At 32.8% G+C, this 23,940-nt stretch overlaps 1 protein-coding gene across 1 annotated transcript in view; it reads right to left on the bottom strand.

Annotated features, from left to right (window-relative positions):
- The window catches only part of LOC115874234 (bestrophin homolog 1-like), a 130,205-nt gene that overhangs the window by 44,120 nt on the left and 62,145 nt on the right, over positions 1-23,940 (bottom strand). Inside the window, 3 exon segments of the mRNA XM_030889331.1 lie at positions 7,253-7,382; positions 15,906-16,077; positions 16,139-16,249. Coding sequence (XP_030745191.1) covers positions 7,253-7,382; positions 15,906-16,077; positions 16,139-16,249 — 413 coding nt within the window.

The following is a 23,940-nucleotide window of genomic DNA, read 5'->3' as shown; positions in this document are numbered from 1 at the left end:
TCACCGAAATGATTACATCTTTTGATTTTTAAAGGCACCCTCGGTATATTGCTACTTTATTCCATAAAAAATGACACTCTGAATAGAATGACATATCATATGTCAACTTTTGACATTGTCGCTTAAAAACATATCCTATTTTAAATTTCAATCCAGTTTTTTTCAATCCACTAAGTTTTAATCAAGGAGCCTTGGAAAAATAGTTTTGATCGTCTAATAGGTTTCGTGTCTTGTCTAGGCCGGTTAAAAGATGTACAAATCGTATTTTTAATCATACATGTCAATTTTTTCAAATGGAACAAGGGTGACTCATTAGCATATTTGGAAAAAGCATTTTTTATGAATATATTGATACCACACACTTGGTATTTCGAGTCAAATTGTCGTTATGAACCGCGTGTTACAATTACAATTAAACCATATGCGAAAATGTCAAAAGTTGACATATGATATGTCATTCTATTCAGAGTGTCATTTTCTATCGAATAAAGTAGAAATATACCGAGGGCGCCGTTTAAAAATTAAAAGTTATAGTCATTTCCGGTTAAAAAGGAAGTGACCAAAAACAATTGAATGCGTCAATCAATCCTAATTTATTTCATATACTAACATACTAAATCTTGTTTTTTTATTTGAAAATATAAAAAAATTATGGGGGATGAGCCACTTTTGAGACGCACCTGGTATAATAAAGACAGTACCGAGTTAAATAAATGTAGTTTTTATTTTATCACCTTCCTTGCTTTAATGGAACAGATTTATGTTTTCTCTAATTTACATAATAAGACATCACTTAACCAGAAACAAAATTACAACAATCATATTTTTTTTTCTCTCCCTGTCGCCGATTCTATTATATCTGTGGAATAGATCCTGTTTTGATTAATATTAGGGGTTGTAAATGTTTGACTAAAATTAATAATTTATTATTAATTTCAAAAATTACCTAATTTCAATTATAAAATTTCTTCTATAACGTGTATTTTATTATTTTTATCCTTTTTGGACTCTAAATTGTTTTTTCTAAACTTATATTTAAAAAACCTGTCCTAAATCTTAATAAAATATAAAAAAGTTTAAATACGATATATTTTTAATTTAATTATAGCTTCATTAAAATAAAAAAATTACCCGGCTATGATACGGAGAGTTCAGGTGTACTTGAGAAACGAAAGTTTGTGTTGTGTTTCTCGGCAGAGTCGTCAGAGAACGACCGTTACGACAGAGACAACCTATCTATCGCTCGTGTCGCACTCGTTATAACCTAAAACAATAACACAACAATAACAAGACAGTGTCTGACCGCATGTTCCAGCTATTTATGAATGAGATGCTCAGTCTATATTTTATTTTAAGTCTATGGTGTTCAGTAGTTAGGAAGCAGTTTGTAGGTGGACTATGCAAACCATACGTATACGCCAACTATAAACAGTATAAATGGAAGCAGATATTTACTTAATTATCAATTATCAGGCCCCAGTAGTTGTGATTGGCATTTTCTATTTAGGAAATTAAATAAAGGGATAATTTTCTTTGTTTAAAATATCGAATAATTATTATAATTATTATTTTTTATATATTTTGAGACTGAATTTATTTATTTTATCTTTTAAGTTATTTTTCAATGGTTTCATTATTTATTTTTATTGAATAAACATTTTAAATTACATCCAATGCACAGCATAACTTGTATTCTAGCTTCTTTAACCGATTATGAGCAGTGAAGAACAGAGTGTCCCAGGCTGAGCGTGCATTAGAAGTTTTTAGAGAACCACAATATCTAGATCGAAGTTTTTTTGCACATTATTGTTTTACAACAAGATCTATCGAATAAAAATATTTTCAACATGGCGACATTTCCGGAAATACCAGAATTTGACAGAAACTTTCTTATTTTAAATGGTGTAAATATAAAAAGTGGATTTCCATTTGAAAAAAAAATGATTTATAATAATTTTTTAATCGCTCAATTCCATGACATCTGCGGCCATTATTATATGACATTCGGACTATTTAATTTTTGGCATAGATAGCCACGTCTTCTCTTTATGGTACAGTGGCTGTGGTAATCACTAAATTTGACGTTTAGGCTATACACATATTTTTGACAGGCAGTTTTTTCCTAATCATAAATATTTTTTTTGCTCAAAAACGGTTAACGTTAGGTTAGAGTGTTTAATATCAAAATCCATAAAATTTTACAGAGAACTTAAGTAAGTAATAAAAAATGCGGTCACCCGTTTGAAATAAGAAAGTTGCTGTCAACTTCCGGTACTTCCGAAAGTGCCGCCATATTGAAAATATTTCTAATCGATAGATCTCGTTGTGAAACAATGATATGCACAAAATCTCGGATCTAGATATTGTAGTTCTCTAGAAACTTCTAATGCAGGCTCAGCCGTGGACACCCTGTATAAATACTTCAATTTTGTCAACCATTATACATAAGTCATTCAATTTTTACAAAATGTACGATCCTTTTTTCCAGTGCACCCCTGAAGAGAAGAAATTGTAGAATAAGTTAAAATTCGCTCAGAATAGCCCAACAAATTCGCAAAATTTCAAATCATATTCAAATATGTCAAGTGAAAGGTCAGACATAACTGTCACGCATGGGGGCTCATGAGGTCAATTCCGTCTCTCAGGCATGAATACATGGACAGAATCCTTCCTCAATCATTTATTCAAAGATTCAATGATCATATTAACTTCCCTAATAAATCACACACCTTCCGCCATTTCAGACAATAATTGACATTACACTTTGTTACTAATTAAGTCAATTCTTTTTAACCCGCACAGCCTCATATTCATCAAGGCGACACTATAGAAAACCGTCTGTCATTAAAAAAGTATAACCTTCGCGCACAATAGTAGCAGCCGTAGTCGCCGCGTGATGTAAGTAGTAAATTTTAGAAAGCATTACCAATCGGTTCCGAAAAACGGTTGCAAGATTCAAGAAACATTAAAAATGAATCGGCTAGCTGTATTTTATGTTAATATTTAGCTGATAAACAAATTGTTAAAATTTATTAAAATAAATGTTGTTAGAAATTTTAAAATCTGGTCTTCTTTTCCAAAACATCAAAGAAATAGTTTATCTATTAGAATGTTGTTTTTAAATTTTTATAGACTTGTGATAACATTAATGTTATTGATTTTGTATAAAATAATATTTTTGTTAATATGATTTAATAATAAAAAAAATATGTCGCACCTTCAATGATAAAGAGACCTATGTAAGTCAAAAAAATAATAATTTGTATTGTGCCACTTTGTGATTGATGGTGCCGATGGTGCGGTATATTTTTAAAGATGCTGCTTTTCTTTCATTAGATACTGAAAGATCCAGACAGCGAATTTGACCTGCGGACGACCCAGCCTTCGGATGAAATCTTTGGCCTTTTTCACAGTTCAATTCCGCAGACTTGGCCTGTGAGATTAGATTTGTCTAAAAAACAAACGAAGAATAACGGCGGCTGACTTGTTTCTATTTCCGATTTAACTGTTACAAAATCTCGAATTTTGTCTCAAACGAGAATATTTAACGTTGATTCTCTCACTATACCTTTCATATCAGCTCCCTTCCGTTTCCCTTCCGTTTACATAAAATATTATATTATGTAAATGAATACGACAATGCACACTATCCGTTCCGTTTCCCTTCCGTTCAATATCCTTTCCGTCCATACATTTTTTGGCGGACGCACTGAAGCGTATAGGAAACAACGTTGTCATGTTCTTACATTTGTACCAGCTCTGTTAAAAAATTGCTGATATTTATCCATTCTTTCACCTCTTAATTAAATCTACTTATTACCTTTTTCAAAAGATACAAATTTTTAAAATAAAACGTTCGTATTGATATAAATTGTACAATAAAAAGTATGGAACTGATACGGAACGGAAACTTACGTATAGCGTCAATACAATAAAAAATACGGAACGGATATGGAATGGAAACGGAAGGTAGAGTGAGAATCAACCTTTAATCGGACAAAGATCTAATTGGCAGGCCAAGTCCGCCGACCAAAGTAAGAGAGTTTTGGTTTTGGTGTTTTGGTACTTGAAAGCCGAGTCCGAAGGCCGGATCTTTCGTTGAAACAGATCTTTCGGGTGCTATTAAACTATTAAATATCTAGCCGATCCAACCAGGGGGGTGACAGTGAAATAGGAAATTTGGAAACAGTCATTAGTGTCATTCCTGTCATCTCCTGACGACAAGTATGGCCGCCTAGACAAGGACAACAATGTTTCTGTCTAACTATTGTCTAACTTCACAGTTTAGAATATTGACAGATTTGTTCTAGAACAAATCGAACAAATTTCGACGCCATTTTAATTCTCTCCGTTTAGTTTTGTTTTGTAAATTCAATTTGATATTTCGCCTGAAATTTATAAATATAAAGGTAATAAAGCATATAAAATATATATTACATGAAAAATCCTGGAGAAAAAGACGTTTCTGCAGTACTAGGTATGTCCCATGTATATTAAAAATAGGTAGTAAATAAACACTATTTCCATGTTTTTTAGATGCAAGAAAATTTTGTTATATGTTTATGATCGGCGATTTTATTGAAAATGGAAACAATTTACAGCAAGGTAAGATCATTTTTAACTATAAGCCAATATTAGTTATCTCCAGTATGTGCGATTTATTGTCAATAATACAATAAATCTGTCTGATACAATCTGATTGTTATCCGATTAAAAGTCTCTTTTTACTTCTTCTGGATTCATAAACCAGGTCGCTTTGGGAATAATGGAGCTTTTTTAATTAGTATATTTATATTTTATACCTATATTGATATTTTTACATTGTTAATTTTAGTATAAAAAATGTGTTTTTCTGTTTTCAGGTTTGGTTTGTTATGGTATAAGGCTCCCGTTTTCATGTTCCTGCCCCCGCTTTCTGTTTCTGAAGGCTGTGAATACGTGTATTTATTACTACAAAGTCATGCTTACTAATTTACGTTAAAACTGCATATAATTAAGTAATTGATATAGAAATCATTCAATTCTTTATTTTTTATATTTATTTAGTCACGTTGATTCACATTTCAAATAAATATGTTTGGATAAATTTTTGTTTTGTTTTATTTATGATAAGAAAGAGTACAAAATACATTTAAACTGAAAGAGGTGCCCGCCATTGAATAACCGAAAACGGAAATAAAAATGAAGCCATCATGTCAACCTGTCAATTGAAAATTAGTTCTCCAGACGACAACGAAGGCTTTCGGTGGCGTATCGTGTTTCCACGATTTAACACAGAGTTGACACTTCTTTCTAGTTAATTATTTTATGGATCCAACTAGCTTCGTACAGCCTGACAATGAAGAATAATAATATTTTATATCTTGTGGTACGGATGACAGCTGCTTGGCAGAATAATATAGAATGATTGAGACCAATCGATTTGACAGTTGTCATTTGTTCTGTATATATTTGTTTACATTTCGATTAAAGTATTTTCTATATATTTCAATATATTTCCAGATTCACTATTTTCCGTTTATTTTCAATTCTATAATAGCTAGTAGGTATATATCACTGATTTGCAGTGAACATCAATGTTAGGTACAAAGGTAGGTACTACAAAGAGGTAGGTAGGGTACTATAAAGAAGCTACAAGGATGCTTGACGTAAGCTGTCAACTGCAAAAGATGGCAGAATTTCACTTGACAATTTACTTGACCATAAATTTTGTGTATTTACATTTTCGTTCCGTCCATCTTTTCGATATTTAATAGTTACTTATTCTGCTATTTGGGGCGGAGACAAATCCAACGAATCAGAAATCAATAACATCAGTCAGTATCACGCAGTCTTGACTTATAAATGGTCTAACTAATGTACTAACCACTAACCCAACTTTGTTCTATAGATCCCTAGTTACATTATATTTAATTTTAAATGCGTTAAATGAAAATATCAATGGACAAATATTAAATTGATAATTTTAACATTAATTACTAATTCGTATGTATAAAACCCATGTATTGTTTCCAATATCACGTCTACAAAGCACTTGTTACCTAGAAGTTGACATTAGGTATTCTGTCTTGAGTAGAATATAAACGATATATACATTCCTGCGCTGTGTCTAAACGATACAACCCAAGCAGTGATAATAAATATTAAAATTATTGAAATATATCCTACAAATAATTATACGACGATAAAATAAGGTGACAAGTAAAATATAAGCCGTTAGAAAAAAAATATATGTGGACTTTTCTATTTTTTAATTTAGTTTCTAAAAAAATATATCCCTTGCATCAATATCGTGATACTTAACTTAGAATACTAATATTCTTGGTGGTGTACCAACGCTGGAAATATAGGAAATCCTATACAAGTTTTGAACTCTCCAAATATTGGCTCCCCTATTATTTTTACAGCAAAGTCGTAAAGATTTTTTTTAAAGATCTGCGTATGCTAAATACACGTGCCAAATTTGGACAATTTCGGGCAAGCAGTTTTTAACTAATTTAAGAAAAACTGAATCTACCTATGTTTAAATTAAAACTGAAGGTAACAATGCAAAACCAGACATACGTCAACTTATCTTAAGTTGTCAACCCATGATTTGACCATTGTTAGATATAATTTGTTGTGCTGTCTATACTACTCACGGTTAGTGTTCCCAAAAATTTTTTAGTTGTAAAATTAATAGAAGAACCAATATTTGGACCATTCAAAATTAGCATGGGATTCCCTATGTTTCCAACGACGATGCTGCTACGGTATACTTGAGCAATATTACATAATTATGACGAGTCTACCCCTTTTTTCTTTGCCAAAATTTTCCAAAACTAGTAGGTCTCTATCTTTAATTTAAATCACAAAATCGACGGCTCGAAAATTGAAAAATTCATTGGATCAAACAAGTTGTCACAGGTTTTCAATACTTTAATCAGGACATGCTGAAAATATCAGCTAGATATCAATAAATTTTCAAAAAATCCACAAAATTAACATGTCGACTCACAAGCGACAAATATGTTGATTGGTAACTTCTTAAGATTCATTGACTTTGAACTTATTTTTCCAGGATTTGTTGATTAAGGTATTGTGAAATTGTAAAACCGTGGTAACTTTGTCCAACAAAAAAAATCCAATTTACCATTCGGACGAATCAAAGTCTTTTTTTCGAAGCAACACGGAAATGTTCAAAAGTATTTCAATAATTCCACTCGTATGTAGGCTAGTCCTTACCCTATAAAACCTAATTAAAAATACGTACCAGAATCAACAAGATGTTGCCACGTAGGAAAACGTTTCTTTACTCTTAGAGAAACCCTCATCAGGGTTACGACATAAGCTAATACTGCATACCTCACTATGTTGCGTCTCATCAGTCTTTGCCTCTCGCTCTAGAAAAAAAATCGAACCTTAATTCCTATAATATAAACACCTAATCGCTATTGATAGTACATAGTATGATTCAGTTATACCGGGTGTTCCTCTTGAGTAGCTTGAGTAGCTCACCTCTATTACTCTATACAAAACGAAATTTGGTATGTTAGCATATAACATAAATCGGGATTGATTGGCGTATTCAAAAACTTACGATATTGCTTCTTGTTTCACCGGAAATGACTACAACTTTTGATTTTTAAATGGTACCCTCGTACTTTTTTTAACTTTGTTTGATAAAAAATGACACTCTGTATAAAATGACATATCATATGTCAATTTTTGACATTTTTATGAAAAAATAGTATTTTAAATTTCAATATACCGGGTGGTGCATCGACATTGGAAACATGGAAACACATTTATGTCAGCATGAGAAAAACAATATGGCGATATTATTATATAACTTGGTAATATTTGAAGGGTAGTTTCATCTCGTTGGAATTTGACTTTCGAAAAATCTGTTTGCCAAAAATAAGCTTTTTATGTCAAGCAGTTTAAGCAGAATCGTGCTTAATCAGTTACCCAACTTTTTGGAACACCCTGTATGATTTTTTAAAAAATTTCAAAATATGCAAAAAAACAAAATAAATTATGCGGACCCAAGCGTTTTCCCGAAAAACTAACCGTTTTTTAAATAACAAATATTGTAATATTTGAGGGGCGTTTTCACCTTCTCGGAATTTGAGATTCGAGAAACCCCTCCTTATCGAACCTCTACACCCCACAGTCAATCCGTTTGCCAAAAATCAGCTTTAAACTTCAAACATTTTAAGCAGAATCGTGATTAATCAATGGTCATATTTTATGAAACATCCTGTATAATTTTTTAAAAAATCTTAAAATGTGTAAAACAACAAAATAAAATATACGTGTTTAAGAGTTTTTCCGAAAAACTCACCGGTTTTTAAATAAGAAATATTCTAATATATGAGGGGTGGTTTCACCCCCTTCGAATTCGAGTTTCGAAAAATCCCTCCTTATCGAACCTCTACACCCTAAAGTCAATCCGTTTTCCAAAAATCAGCTTTTTACGTCAGGCGCTTTAAGCAGGATCGTGATTAATCAATGACCAGAGTTTTCGAAACACCCTGTATACATTTTTAAAAAATCTTAAAATATGTAAAAAAACAAAATAAAATATACATGTTTAAGCGTTTTTTTCGGAAACTTGACCGTTTTTTAAATAAAAAATATTGTAATATTTGAGGGGTGGTTTCTCCCCCTTGGAACTGGAATTTCGAAAAATCCCTTCTTATCGAACCTCTACACCCTGGAATCAACCTGTATGCCAAAATTGAGCTTCTTACGTTGAGTGGATGAGCAGGATCGGGATTAATCAGTGAGTCAGTCACTTTTGGATTTTATACAGGGTGTCCCAGAAATAAGTGCAAATATTTTAACTGGTAGTATAGTTCAACCCCAGAAACACGCCTAAGAGGTTTTATTCGCGAATTTTTTTTTTAAATTCGGAATTTTTTGAAATTTTTTTTGGAAATTTTTTTAGTTTTTATTTAAAAAAATAATTTCTTGATAATATGGCAACATAGGTAGTAGATTAAATTTACAAGAAAGAAAATCCAGAAAAAATCCAGTGGTTCTCAAAATTTTAGCAACAAATCATTTTTTTTGGAAATTTTCAAAGTAAAATAACTCCGTTATTTTGGACTTATTTGAAAAACGATAAAGAGGAAATATGTTTCTTTTATTGAGATCTACCACCCCTTAAAATATTTGCACTTATTTCTGGGACACCCTGTATATTACTATAGATTTGCTACACAATTTCATAATAACTGAATATGAACCAATAAATATTTTATTTCTTTTTCTACTTTTCATGTTAAAGTTGCGTGCTTGCCCTGCAACAATTGTTGCATTAAATGCAATAAAAAATTATGTAAGTATTTGTTTATCATCGATTCACGCTGATCTGGGACATACGTTTTATGCGGGACACGCACACTTTATTTTAAAACAATAACCTCAGCAAAAATGAGACCGATGTTGTGATTTGCGAGTAAATCGCTTTATTACCGTAATCTAGAAAAACAACTAGTCGTTTTCTTGACTAAATACAGATTGCATTGAAAAACTATTCCTACTGTCATTTGATAACGGTATAAAAAATACGTGTTCATTTTTATTTGGTTATGTTACAGATACACTACTCAAAACAATTATCGCATATTTGAAAAAAAGTCATTTCTAAATGAAGCATGCTTTTTTTCATTTAGTTTATTTAAACAGAAATCTTAAAAAAATACACTCAGATGCAAAAAGAAATTTTTTCGCCAAGAGTTTAAAGTGGTATATTTTTTTTATTCTTAGTCCTATATTCATATTTCATATTCAGTTTTTCGACAAACTGTATACAAATATATCAACTTTAACTCATAAACTCAGTTTTTTATAAACTTAGTATTTGGCTGATTATAGAGAGTTAATTGAAGGGTTGTTTTTTAAACAGCCTGTGCAATAATTTCGTGAATAACTTTTCCTAAAACATTATGTTTCGATCAGAACCATTTCTCCTGGTTCATAAAGGAAATACCACTCCTACAACTCCCAGTGGATGACAAGAATGTACAACTTTGAGGAACACCTCAATGTAGTATTTAGCAATAAAAAGGATTGGAAGAGAGAAACGTCTGCTCAGCAGTTAAAAGACCATACCATAACTTGGTATACTAATGCTTCCAAAACCAATGCGGGAACAGGGATCGGAGTATTTGGGTCGAGAACTAAATACTCCGAACCAATTGGCACCTATCCTAGCATCCTACAGGAAGAAATCGACGCTATCGAAAGATGCATACAACTTATCTTAGATAAAAAGTATCGGAAACAAGAAATAGCCATCTTATCTGATAGTCAAGCAGTGTTAAAAGCGACCAACTCAGTATCAATCAATTCGAAATTGGTCAAAAAATGCATAGAGAAGCTGAATAAATTAGGCAAAGAAAGTCCTCCTATTCTGGGTGCCTGCTCACCAAAGGATAGAAGGCAATGAAAAAGCAAACGATCTAGCTAGAAAAGGAGTGAACACTCCACTAACTGGACCAGAACCGTTCTGCTTCGCAAGTGGTAACCAACTAAAAGCGGAACTTAAAAACTTGGAAGACTCCATCCGCAACCTGGAATGGGAATCTTGCAACGGTCTAAGACACTCAAAGAAGTTTCTGAGGGCTTACAACCAAGAAAAATTCCTGGATTTAAGTAAGAACAATCTTCGGATTGTCACTGCGTTTTTAACAGGACACTGTCTCCTCAATGATCACCTCAGTAGATTGATAAGAAGAAACGGCGAATACAAATTATATGGGGAAAATGAGGAAACACCAGAAACACCTCATCACTGGGTGCGCCGAGACGACAACCATTCGTGCCATGAACTTTGGTACGACTGATATTGGAGACTGAGATAACTACCCTCTGTAAAACCGTCCCAGTACTGGCTTTTCTCAAAGCCCTGTGACTGTATGATGAGTTATAACTCAAGACAGGGGGCCACAATAGATCTGTAAGGTCGCAGTGATTAACCCCCCTCCCACTCATTCTAATTCTAAAATGTCTCACATCAACGCATGCCATGGTTAATTTTTAAGAGCGAAATGATCTTGCCACCAAGAATTTGCAATTTTTTCTTCTATCATTATTTTATGATAAAAAACAAAATAAAACACTAAATCACCACAATACACCAAAACACTTTTACTTTTACACTGGACGCGCGTTTCGCTAACCATATTAGCACCATCAGCAGATGATTATAAACTAAAATACAATCTACAATTGGAGCGTTTATATACTCTCGCTCAGTGGGCAGAAAGTGGGCATGGCAAGATCTAGCCAACAGAGTCAGAACCCACCGAGCGTAACAGTTAGATTTCCGCCACTAGAGAAGTAGGAACAAAGAACTTGAAGGAATTGGACCGTTGTCTCTGTTCATACTATCTATACATTTATTAATTCTGATGCTTTCATATGCATCTAAATGCCTGTAATTTGAGACTTGTTTAATTAATTTCAAGTTATTAAGATCTATACAATGTCCTTTATCAACAATATGTTCGGCAACGCAAGATTTATCCGGTTTACCATATCTAATCTGAGCTAAATGTTCTTTAAATCTAGTTAATATTGATCTTCTAGTTTGCCCAACATATTTCTGATTACAATCTTTACAAGAAATTTCATAAATACCCGACCTTTCCAGTAGAGGTGTTTTATCCTTTGGATTACCTAATAATTGTTGTAATTTATTATTAGCACTATCCACAAGTTTATAATTGACCTGCTTAAACATTCCTTTTTTCACGGGATAACTGTCAAATCAAAAGATCAAACGGTATTGAAAAATATTTTGACGTATCTTTCTCTACTTGAAAAGTCGAATTTTCAGAAATCATTAACCTATACCTACGTTTTCTAATTATTTAGAAACAAAGATACGTCAAAATATTTTTCAATACCGTTTGATAGACAGTTATCCCGTGGTCTAAAAGGAATTTTTAAGCGGGTCAATTATAAACTTGTGTATAGTGCTAATAATAAATTACAACAATTATTAGGTAATCCAAAGGATAAAACACCTCTACTGGAAAGGTCGGGTATTTATGAAATTTCTTGTAAAGATTGTAATCAGAAATATGTTGGGCAAACTACAAGATCAATATTAACTAGATTTAAAAAACATTTAGCTCAGATAAGATATGGTAGACCGGATAAATCTTGCGTTGCCGAACATATTGTTGATAAAGCACATTGTATAGATCTTAATAACTTGAAATTAATTAGACAAGTCTCAAATTACAGGCAATTAGATGCATACGAAAGCATCAGAATTAATAAATGTAAAGATAGTATGAACAGAGGCAACGGTCCAATTCCTTCAAGTTCTTGTTCCTACTACTCTAATGGTGGAACTCTAACTGTTACGCTCGGTGGGTTCTGACTCGGTTGGCTAGATCTTACCACGCCCACTTTGTGCCCACTGAGCGAGTATATAAACGCTCCAATTGTAGATTGTATTTTAGTTTATAATCATCTGCTGATGATGCTAACATGGTTAGCGAAACGCGCGTCCAGTGTAAAAGTAAAAGTGTTTTGGTGTATTGTGGTGATTTAGTGTTTTATTTTGCTGTGTAACACCAAAGGTTCCAACCCTCAACTGTAATAATTATTTTATGATGTAATTTTTTAACATCACGACGAGGCTTTGGTGACTATTGTCGTAATACCATATCGACACTGCATTAGAACTCTTTAGAGACCTATTAGTAAAACTAACAGAACTAGGGACATTAAAAAAAACTTAACTGTAATAACTAAGTTTACAAACAAACAGAAAACTTAAACAATGCAAAAAAAAGTAAAAAATACTATAATACTTTGCATTGTCTCCCCCGGCTGCTATAAATGTCTGTAGACGTACTGCCAGCACACGAAAGCATTAGACAAAAGTTGCAACAGAGACACCTTGGGCAACTGTTAAGAATCAAATGGTACCACCATGTCTCAAACGTATCAGTCCTTGAAATAGCAAGCTGCGAAAGCGCTAAAGTCATGATTACTAAATCTCGCTTAAAATGATCTGGCCACGTATGCAGGATGCAAGAAAACCGTATACCGAAATATTTTCTTTACGGTGAGCTTGTAGAGGGAGGGTAAGAGGAAACCAGGTGGACAACTCAAAAGATACAAGGATATTTTCGATGAAAACTTAAAGGGGATAAGCATGCAGTGGGAGGAAAAGCAGCGCAAAATAGAGCTCAATGGAGAACAATTATAAACCCAGTTAACAACGACAGCCAAAAAGTAAAGAGGCAACAAAGTAATGAGATTTTGAATGTCCGGAGTGCGGAAGAGGGCTAACATCACGTATCGGGCTTTTCAGTCACAGAAAAGCTTATAAAAGAAAACGCCTTGCATAACCATCTTCTGATACGCGTTAAATACTCGTCAGCGAGTAATGGCAGTAAGTAAGTAGTTATATTATGTTATGTTTTCCCATTCTCCTTCAAGCATCAAGAGAATATTCATAATTTCGGCCGTCTTTAACTACATCAATGACTTTTGCACAATCGTTGACCCTAAAAACCATATGCAATCATACACAACAATAGTCACACCAAAGAGGTGGCTTTGGTTTGGTTTGGTTTGGTCATTATGAAAAATAACATCAAAAAGTAACGATAATTGAAAAAATTGCAAAAAGTTTGTGACAAGTCCATTTTGGTCCTTGGTCGTAAAATTAACTAAGGCATGTGTTGCCATGAAGCAAAATACAAAATATTCAGGAGACATGGTTCTGACCAAAAAATAATGTTATAGGAAAATTTGGTTACGAAATTTTTGGACAGGGTATGTTAAAAATAGGGTAAAAAGAACTCTTCGATTAACCTTGTATAATACGTTTTTACGATAACTTTTGTATTTTTAGAAAAGTTATCGTTTTTCTAAAAAAAACGTTCTTTTAAAATAACTTAAAACGATACTTTATATAGGGTGAGTTTCTTACGATGTTCTCTATGGGTATCTCGGAAACTACTGGAGATAGAGAGTCGGTTAAATGGGGAAAGAATTGCAGTTTTGTGGGGTAATAAATATGCGCCTTTCAGATTTTTGAAAGAATTCATGGCTTATTAGATATTTCGAAAAAAACAAATTTCGGCTATTTTAAAAATTGTCCCTAATTCCATTATAAGCTATTTTAGACAAAAAGTTTTCAGATGAAAGTTGTAGATAACTACATCCTTAATGAGATTGTTTCCTCCGTTTTTTTCTAAAGCCTGTCATTTTTGACATATGATGCAAACATATGTTTTTTTAAATGGAAACCATAGTTGGCCATGACTTCATAAAAAGCGCATTTTTTTAAGCTTTTTAGCGATATAAGTTATAATATGTTTTCTTCGACAAATTACTGAGTTATAGCCAATTCTTATCTTTTTTAAACAATTTCACTTAGTTAGCCATGGAAACCGCCGTTGTTCTCTCATTCAATCGCCTTTGCTCTCAGAAATGTCAAGGTCACATCCAAACTTTGTAAATTAAAATAAACAAAAATTGTAAAGTATGAGTTTTTCAAATGAACAAAAGGCGTGTAGATACTCGCGCATCAATAGAGTGGTTCCAACATGACTTTCATTATGACCTCCCCCATAATGAAAGAAATGTTAAAAATTATTTATATCATACTTATGCAAACTCAGGTATAGCAAGAGGTGGACCAATTGCATGGGCCTCCTCGATCACCTGACCTATCCATTTTAGATTTTTTATGCGGTATGGTTAACATTAAGGTTTACAAAAGAACTTGAAAGAAGTGGCGGTACGAGAAACGTTTAATTAACTCGACCGGTCTTTCTGTGAGAATAGGTAGTAATTCAGTTTTAAAAAGATGCAACTCAAAACAATGACGGATTTTTGAACATTTTCTAAAATAACTTAAAGTGTATGTAGTGATATTATTTTTGTAAGTTTTAGTTTGTATAATGTAAATTGTAAAAAACCGTTTAGTAATTATATTCTTTTATTTCAGACTTTTTATAAGTTATAAATCATAACAGAATAAGAATACCATACCAGAATAGAATACCATCTAAGTGAAATCTAAGTGGTCTAATACAATCTAAGACAATCTAAGTAGAATTAGTCAAGAAAGATAAGAATTGGCTATAACTAAATTTAACTTTTCTTGTCTTGAAAACCGTTCTCTAAAAAACGTAACATTCACCGGTCAACGTATTCTCCAAAATGTACATATGGTCAAGAAAAGTTGAACCAATAATCCTACATGCTTTTCTTCATTTGAAACATTCATATTTACAATTTTTGTTTATTTTAATTTACAAAATTTGGATGTGACAGCTTCACATCGACAAAGTTTTTATTCTGTAAACTTTGACATTGATGAGAGCAAAGACGATTAAACTTGTTTCCATGGCTATCTAAGTGAAATTGTTTAAAAATGATAAGAATTGGCTATAACTCGGTAATTTTTCGAAGAAAACATATTATAGCTTATATCGTTGAAAAGCTTAAAAAATGCCGCTTTTTATGAAGTCATGGCCAACTATGTTTCCATTTAAAAAAACATATGTTTGTGTCATATGTCAAAAATGACAGGCTTTAGAAAAAAAAACGGAGAAAACAATCTCATTAAGGATGTGATTATCTACAACTTTTATCTGAAAACTGTTTGTCTAAAATAGCTTATAATGGAATTTGGGACAATTTTTAAAATAGCCGAAATTTGTTTTTTTCGAAATATCTAGTAAGCCATGAACTTTTTCAAAAATCTGAAAGGCGCATATTTATGACCCCACAAAACTGCAATTTTTTCCCCATTTAACCGACTCTCTATCTCCAGTACTTTCCGAGATACCCTCGGAGATACCATAGAGAACATCGTAGGAAACTCACCCTGTATATTAGAAATATATAATCAAACTAAAAAGTCAATACGTACTTACCGCACCTGGGATAGCTGCATTTAAAAATAGAGCTAGAGTATCAGGCCAGGGCAACAGTCTGTATTGTTCCCACCATCTTTTCACCACCAATGACACATAGAAACCCAACACGAACGACATAGGTATCGTTTCGCTTTGTTGGCTGAAGTATAACCTAATTCTTTCGAATATCCTAGAAATAAAAAAGATATTAAAATTTGAGTAGACATTTCAATTTTTAAATTCATTTTTACCTCTGTTGGTTTTCATTTAATCCATATCTGTACAATAAATTAATTGAATAATATACACATAAATAGGCTACTAATTCTCTCCATACTAGTTTATATACACTTCCTCTCCATCTGAAACAAAGAAAAAAGAATAATTAGTATTAATAACAAAAATAAATATAATTATCTACTAAAATTGACTTAAGATTCTATTGCGCTGTACTTTCGGGTTGCTCTCAGGTAAAGCGGGTCTGTGGTCGAAGGAAATATATATTATATTTCAAAAATCTGCCTAAAGCTAAGCCCGATCCTGTCGTGTTAAGATAACCCAAAAAAACACACGTGCTTTGATTAAGGTTTGCAGAGCTTCAGCATTTGATATAAAATAGCGATCAATTTGTTACAAAACCATATAAATTATATATCAGTGTAATCACAAAACTTCAATCTATTTCCATAATGTAACGGATTTTTAAATTATGTCTTTATTTTCGAGAAAATTTAGTCTAAACATAAACAATATATTGTTGATGTTTGACCATCAAATCTTAAAAATAAATAAGTTGTCTAAAAATGTGCTACAGTACGGATATAGTATAATCCTTTATCTTTAATTTCCTTCTTCATTTGTGTAAAAATACCTAGCCAGTTTTACATAAAAGATTAACTACTGTCTTAAGAACAACAAAACCGTAATCATCAAAACATGATCATGATCATCTGCCAGGTACCTTGTGAGTGCAGTGACTCGTATATTGTGATAAAACGACTTAATGTCCAAACACCACGACATAAAATGGTCGGAAGCCCTGATTATCCACAAGGAACTTAACTGAAAAAAGCGTAAATTTAAAGAAACGTTATTCATATTATAATATATATAATATATTCTAGCAATGATAGCATCTTTATCCATCCCAATTATGGAAATTTCCATAATATGGCAACCACTTATAAAACGTTCCAATGCGGGTATTGCTTATGGGACAACTTGACGCTCGACTGCTCCCAACTTTTTCACGAGTGTATGTTCTTTTTTTAATGCATATTTTAGTGGAACACGATAAAAAATAGTTGTCTTAATATAGTCGTTATACTAATAGATATATACGGTATAAACTAAACCATACTACTAAATAAAAAATTGCTAAAAAACTGGTTTTCAATTGCTCTAAATTACGTAAAACTACTTTTATACCTACTAATATCAATAAAAACACAATTAAGCATGTCAATTTTATTTCATAACGAGCCTTAATTTATAGCAATTCGATTTTTAAATGCAATTGAAAACTACCTGTCTTGAAAACACTTTGCAAACGCAGATTTCTCGGTAATTACAGCTTTCTTTATCTATAATTAAGTATCCTATCGAAATATCGAAAACCCACTCTAAAAGTAGAACATGTCTACGTTTCAAATCGACTATTACATGTTCAGTTTCACTTTATATCTAAATAATTTAAGCGATTGTGCTACATAATACAATAATTAGATGAAATAAGTAAAGCTGAAATTTAATTGTATTAGAAAAAGTGCACGAATACCAATATTTGGGAACCTAAATCTAAAGAGCAGCATCTACTTTTAAGAATTGAAGTAGAGTGCTAAAAATCAAAATAAATAATATAAGTTTGAATACAGCAGCCAAACCCGACGAGAGCGACAATATATTGGGTATTGCAGGTTATCACAAAATTTGTGATAACTACTTACATACTTTTCTATTTAATAGAGAAGTATGTACTTTGACAACGCGGGGTCTAAACCTACTTTTCTATTTAATAGAAAAGTATGTACTTTGTCAACGCGGGGTCTAAACCACGGTCTTTCCCATGTAATGGCTAGAGAGTTTAAAAAGTTAAACCGACCCACGAGATATCCGATCCCATGAGGCCTATGACATGCGTGAATGAGCAGTGCGTCTCAATAGAGTTTATATTATACATTTATAACATACACACATTTATATCATACACTTGCCTTTGAATAAAAGTCTGACACGATTAACAGAATTACAACTAAAGTCGTCTAACGTCGTTAACACCACTGCATATTGTCGTTGGTAGTTATACCAATGAGATAATGATTAGAATGGCCATTGACGAAAACAGTACTGGGAGAATTTTCAGGTCAGGAGAAAATTCAAAAAGAAAATTCCACTCCTCCAGCTCCCAGTAGATGACATACTAAGAATTTACAACTTTGAAAAACACCTCACTGTAGTATTGAGCACTAGAAAGTATTGGAAGGGAGAAAATTGCATGTAAAAGACCATACCATATCCACGGCATATAAAACAATCTACAGGCTCGCTCACACAGGCTTTAGCGGAAACGCTACGCGCATATCCTTGCGCACGTCGCCGCCATTTCGGGATCCGAAACCAGTGTCGTAGTTTTTTTATCGACAACAGACAGTTACAGCAGCGTATCAGGTACGGAATATCGAACATAAAAAAAACTTGCTGGTTGTTAACAAAAAAGTATGGGGTATTTGGAGTAATATTAAAAATATTTTTTAAATAAACATTATTAGAGTTCACTTCATCACTTACTAATAAAATAATAATAAATGCGTCAAATATAATTTCCTTCAAATGTTTACCTGGGCATGTATTGTTATAAAAAAAATAAGCTGGGGGTTGCTTCCAATTGGTAAATATACCTCTTACCATAACAACTGTAGACACCCGAACTGGTTTAAACTCTCTGTTCTCCTTCCCCTGGTCCTCAAAACTTACAATAATACCACGACTACTATTATAAAGTAAATTGCACTTGATACTCATCTCTTCAATACATAGAACATAATATCGATTAAGTTCATCGAAACTTTCAACTTTTCTTTTTAGAGTCTCAAATACACTAGGACTTTCTAAGCCAGGTTTGACATCGATGTCATATATTAATTTTCTTAGCGTCTCTAAACATGGACGGAAAAAAAAAGATTTGTCAAGAGCGTCTTGTATAATTTCGGCCCGGAAAGTACATCGCCAGACATTCATATTTAAATTAATCTGTGAATCTTCTTCCTCTAGCTGATTTGTTAATTTATGAAATTTGAATATTAATAAAATTTGCTACGTTCATTGATGGGCATAATTTGTACATAGCCTCTTTATATTTTTCAATAGATATTTTATTGTGTATTTCTTTAATTCTTGTTTGTTGCTCCTGGCATGTTTTTGTTCGTTGCATGTGTTTTAATTTTAAGTGTCTATTCTCTACAGTCAATTCTTTAAGTCTTTAATTGATTTCTTCATTTTTATTTTTCGATGAGTATACGCGGTTAACGATTCATTTTTGCGGACAAAAGTATTGTGTAAATAAAATTCAGTTTCAGTCAATTGCTATATCTTATTTTTTTAATACGACCCTGTCTACCATTAGTATATTTTCTGGAAAATTGTTTGATGCGTTTTAATCCGGTTCTGACTTCGATCTCCGAATAGCGTCTCCAAGGTCAAATTTTATAGAAATATAATTACAGACGATCTAGGCAGAGTTAACCTGCCGATTGTTTTATATGCCTTGTCATAACGTAGTATACATAGTATGATACTTCCAAAACCAAAACAGGGACAAGAGTAGGAGTAATTTGGTCGAAAACTAAATACTCCGAACCAATGGACACCTACCCCAGCATCATTTTTGCAGAAATCTACGCTATCCAAAGATACGTACAATTTATCTTAGATAAGAACTATCCAAAACAACAAATAGCCATCTTATCTGATAGCCAAGCAGCAATAAAAGCGATCAACTCACTTTATAGCTACATTTGTTCATTTCTGCACAATTTTCTAAATAAATAATATATAGGTTTTTAATAATGATTATAAGAGCAAATTGATCAGTCCTTGCCCAAAGTGCAGTACTGTGATCCAGGGGCGGATACAGGAATGTATTTAAGGGGGGGCCCGGAATTTATTTTAGGCGGGCCCAAATAAAAACTAATGTAGAATATGCTTTTTAGAGCGCCATTTTTAACCCAAAATGTTAATATTTAACCCAATTTAGAGATATTAGGGGGGGCCCTGGCTCCATGGGCCCCCCTCTGTACCCGCCACTGCTCTGATCTGGTGTCAGATCACTTAAGTATAAACAAAAAAAATCTATATAACTAGCTATTTAACTGCACTGTTAATTCTTTAATAATTTTGTCCCAAGGACCAAATTCGCACACTTGCCTTTCATCTAACCTTAATATAACAAAACTCAAACGTAACAAACGGATCAAACATAGATTTAAAATGCAGAATATGTGTGATAGTACGGTACTCCATAGAACAAAAAGGGGCCAGTGACCCCGTTTAGGTTCCCTTCTTCTCTCGGCAACCTTGAAAGGTTACCCGACGTTAGAGATCTATATCTCGGTACAGAACTGGTTTAATTCCATGTCCATAAATTCAATTCTCTCTCTCGTCCATACTCTACGATCGATCAAATACAAACATTATCGTGTGTATTAAATGATTCTTGTTAAGTACAGTTAGGAATCTGTTCGCGCGCCTATATTATGTACACCTTAATCTTAAGCAGTCAAATATGAGACAGTTAACTGAATCATTTTCACTGCAAAACACAGTAGAGAGAATATTTAAAATTTGGTACTATATATTTATTATACTTGTATATTCGTAATTACTTATAGTTTTGAGTAATTCATCTTTTTGCACATTTGTTCTCCTGGCTCGAGCGGTGATCGAGCAAACGTGCAAACTTAGAAAACTTCTCTTTTACATCAAACAAACTAATCAAAATAATAGTTAGTTTACGAACAATTTTTCCAAGTGACATCTCCAATTTGATTGGCCTATTACAGAATTGTGAAAATTAGTATTAGTTTCATTTCTTGTTAACTAATATAATTTTAATTTGCTTAATCAATTACTGAAAACTGTATAACAAATCTAGGAAACTTTTCTTTGACATCAAATGAACTAATAAAAATAATAATTAGATTTTTAACACTTTTTTCCAAGTGACCCCTTTAATAAATCCTGTTTGACTGGCCTATAAGTAATTAGCCACCACTTGTATTTTCCTAGAGATGAGCAAATGCAATACCAAGATTAAGACTCCCTTTTTCTTGGTCTTGCAATCTAATAAGTAGCTTTGGTCTTGATCTTATTGCTTGACTCTAGCGTGTCAACACAAAAAAGCCCGCAAGACCTAGGCCAATCTCGCGCATTCCTATATTTCTCCCATTGCAGCCAAATGGGTTTATGGTGTATGGGTATATAAAGTAGGTTTTACCCTTATTACCAAATCTTTTATTATACGGGAGTAATTTGCTTCATCAAGAGATATGGTCCAACATACATATATTAAGTAAACTTTTCAAAAATGTTGATATGTTTTCAGTTGAACGTAAACGTGACGTTGAAGTTTAAATCAATTAATTCTCTTGGCATGCAATCTGCCAGTGCAGATTGGTGTCACCGGGTAATGTCATCTGATAGTGACAGTCCTGTTATGTACACTGCTGGATGGAACATGCTGGATGCTCATAGAAGATGTAGAATGAGTGAAGGGGGAATAATCACCGCGACCTTAAAGATATATGGCCTTCCTTGAGTTATAACTCATCATACACCATATAACTCATCATACATGAGAGTTTTCATGTTGTAGGGGGGGGCAGGATATTTCCATCTTCCATTGACAACAGATGTTTTCCTCCGAGGGTATACACCCTTCCACGGCTCGGGTTTGGCCCTCCGTGCCGTCGAGGAGCTTGTCTCCGGCTGAGGTACCCGTGAGATGGAGGCCGGAGGATTAGTCTCCATTTTCTCCACCTCTTTAACTTGATCTTACCTTAGACCTGAATTGGTATTGTCCCGAATTTATAATAGAGGATATATCCCTCCTTCTCTATTGCCTCCTTGGACTTGAGGTCAATTCCTATTATGATTCCCGATTCCCATGTGAAAAAAGTAGACAATTTCCTCTTCTAAAAGTTGATAGAAAGTTAAAGTTCTACTGGCAAAAGACTCCATAGAGAAAACAAAAACATGTCAAATCATATTTCCTTCTGTAGAAAAAGTTTTGAAGAACCTCAATGTAAAAAAGATGTCTCAGTATAATAAATATCACTATACACTTAAATATTATCTAAAAAAGAGAAGATGGGCCTAAGTGAAGAAAAGAAATTGGAAAAAATTCAATAGAAAGACGAATCAGCTTCTGAGTGTGCAGCATAATTCTGCAGATCGAAAACTAAGAAAGCTTTGTTATGAATAAAATGATTCTTTTATTTACTAAAAAATCTATAAGACAGAGTCTTTGACAAAGTTCATGAAAATGTCGCAGTAATGAAAGCCTTCAATTCTAAAGCTAGTCAGGATTATATATAATATCTACATTATTATATTGATTATATACAAAATTATATTTTAAAAAATATTATACCAAATACAAAACCAAAAATCTAAAGCTGTCAAGAACCTGTTTCAAGTCTTCTGTTGAGTCAAAATATCTGTTACATAGGTCAAACCATAATTTTATTTAAAATCTTAGTATAATAATGCTTCAGGTATCAGGCAATAAATTTTGCTAATGTCTCCATCAAAACTAACCATAAATTTTAATTTCCCCGTGATAAGTGCATTGAAGTACTGAATGTGTTTGGAATAGTAATGAAGTATAATTAATTAGCAAAATGTGATTTAAATAACCTCTCCTAAATTCTTATATCCTTCCTTTTACAGGGTCTACATGCAAAGGTACAGCTACTAAAGCCGTCCATAGACTAGATATGGTCAGCAACACATTTTCAATTATTGAAATTCTATGAGATTTATTATTTTTAATTCTAAGAAACAGATTTTTAGAGGATTTAGTTGCATCATAAAATTCAATAGGTTTCATAGAGCTTCAGTGATTCCCATACAAATAATAGTAAGTAACATTTAATTTTATTATCTAAATTTAGTAAGATAGATTCTTTATAATTTTCTAAATTTCACCATTTATTTATTTAAAATACTTATTCATGCATTTTGTTTGTGTAATTTTATAATGTATCACTTTAAGTTGATTATTTATCAATTGTTTTTAATGTGATTCACTCAATGGCCTGTTTCCATTAAAGCAAGTGTGTCTTTTCTATTACACGTTAGAGTTTATTTAGCCGTGATTAATTTACAAGTCCTTTATGCCAACGACTTATTTTGTCTTAATCAGGTGATAATTACTTAATCAAAGTTCGTGCAAGCTTATGTCAGATTATTTAACTGTCCCATCAAAACAGCGAGGAACAGGAATCGGAATCCTATTATAATTAATGCAAATTGGATTTTACACAAGGTATATATTGATGTTAAAAATATTTGACTCCTGAATAAAGACGCATTTTTTATGTTCGTTTATTTATAAATATGATATGTTAGTAGAGGTATATAATATTTCTAAATATTAATAAGTAACATTTTGGCTCACAGCTTATTCATTACCAGATAGTCATTTTCGCTGTTTTTTTTTAGTATTCGCTTTTCACCTACTTCCTCTACGAGATGCGAGACTTTGTCGTTGGTGGGGAAGCTCCTGGTCAGGTACTAGGGGAAATCCCCTCTGGCATTTTGGCTGAGTCTAAAGATGCGTATTCACTTGCAACAAAACACTCCGAACCAACCAACCAGCCGCGCACTCCAAGCAATCTGCAAAAAAACATTTTCCGGACGCGCTCTGAACGACCTGCAACAAAACATTTTGCGCGGAGTTTGTCGACATGGATGCATCTGATATTACCATAGCCGCTGGTGCTTTTTTAATTTTAGAGGCATTAGCGGATAACAAAAGAGAGAAAAAAAGGTAAGA

This window comes from Sitophilus oryzae, unplaced genomic scaffold, assembly GCF_002938485.1.
Source record: "Sitophilus oryzae breed Bouriz unplaced genomic scaffold, Soryzae_2.0 scaffold_1246_pilon_pilon, whole genome shotgun sequence".
NCBI lineage: Eukaryota > Metazoa > Arthropoda > Insecta > Coleoptera > Curculionidae > Sitophilus > Sitophilus oryzae.
The sequence above is the reverse complement of the archived record's forward strand: the minus strand, read 5'-3'. Positions and strand labels throughout refer to the sequence as shown.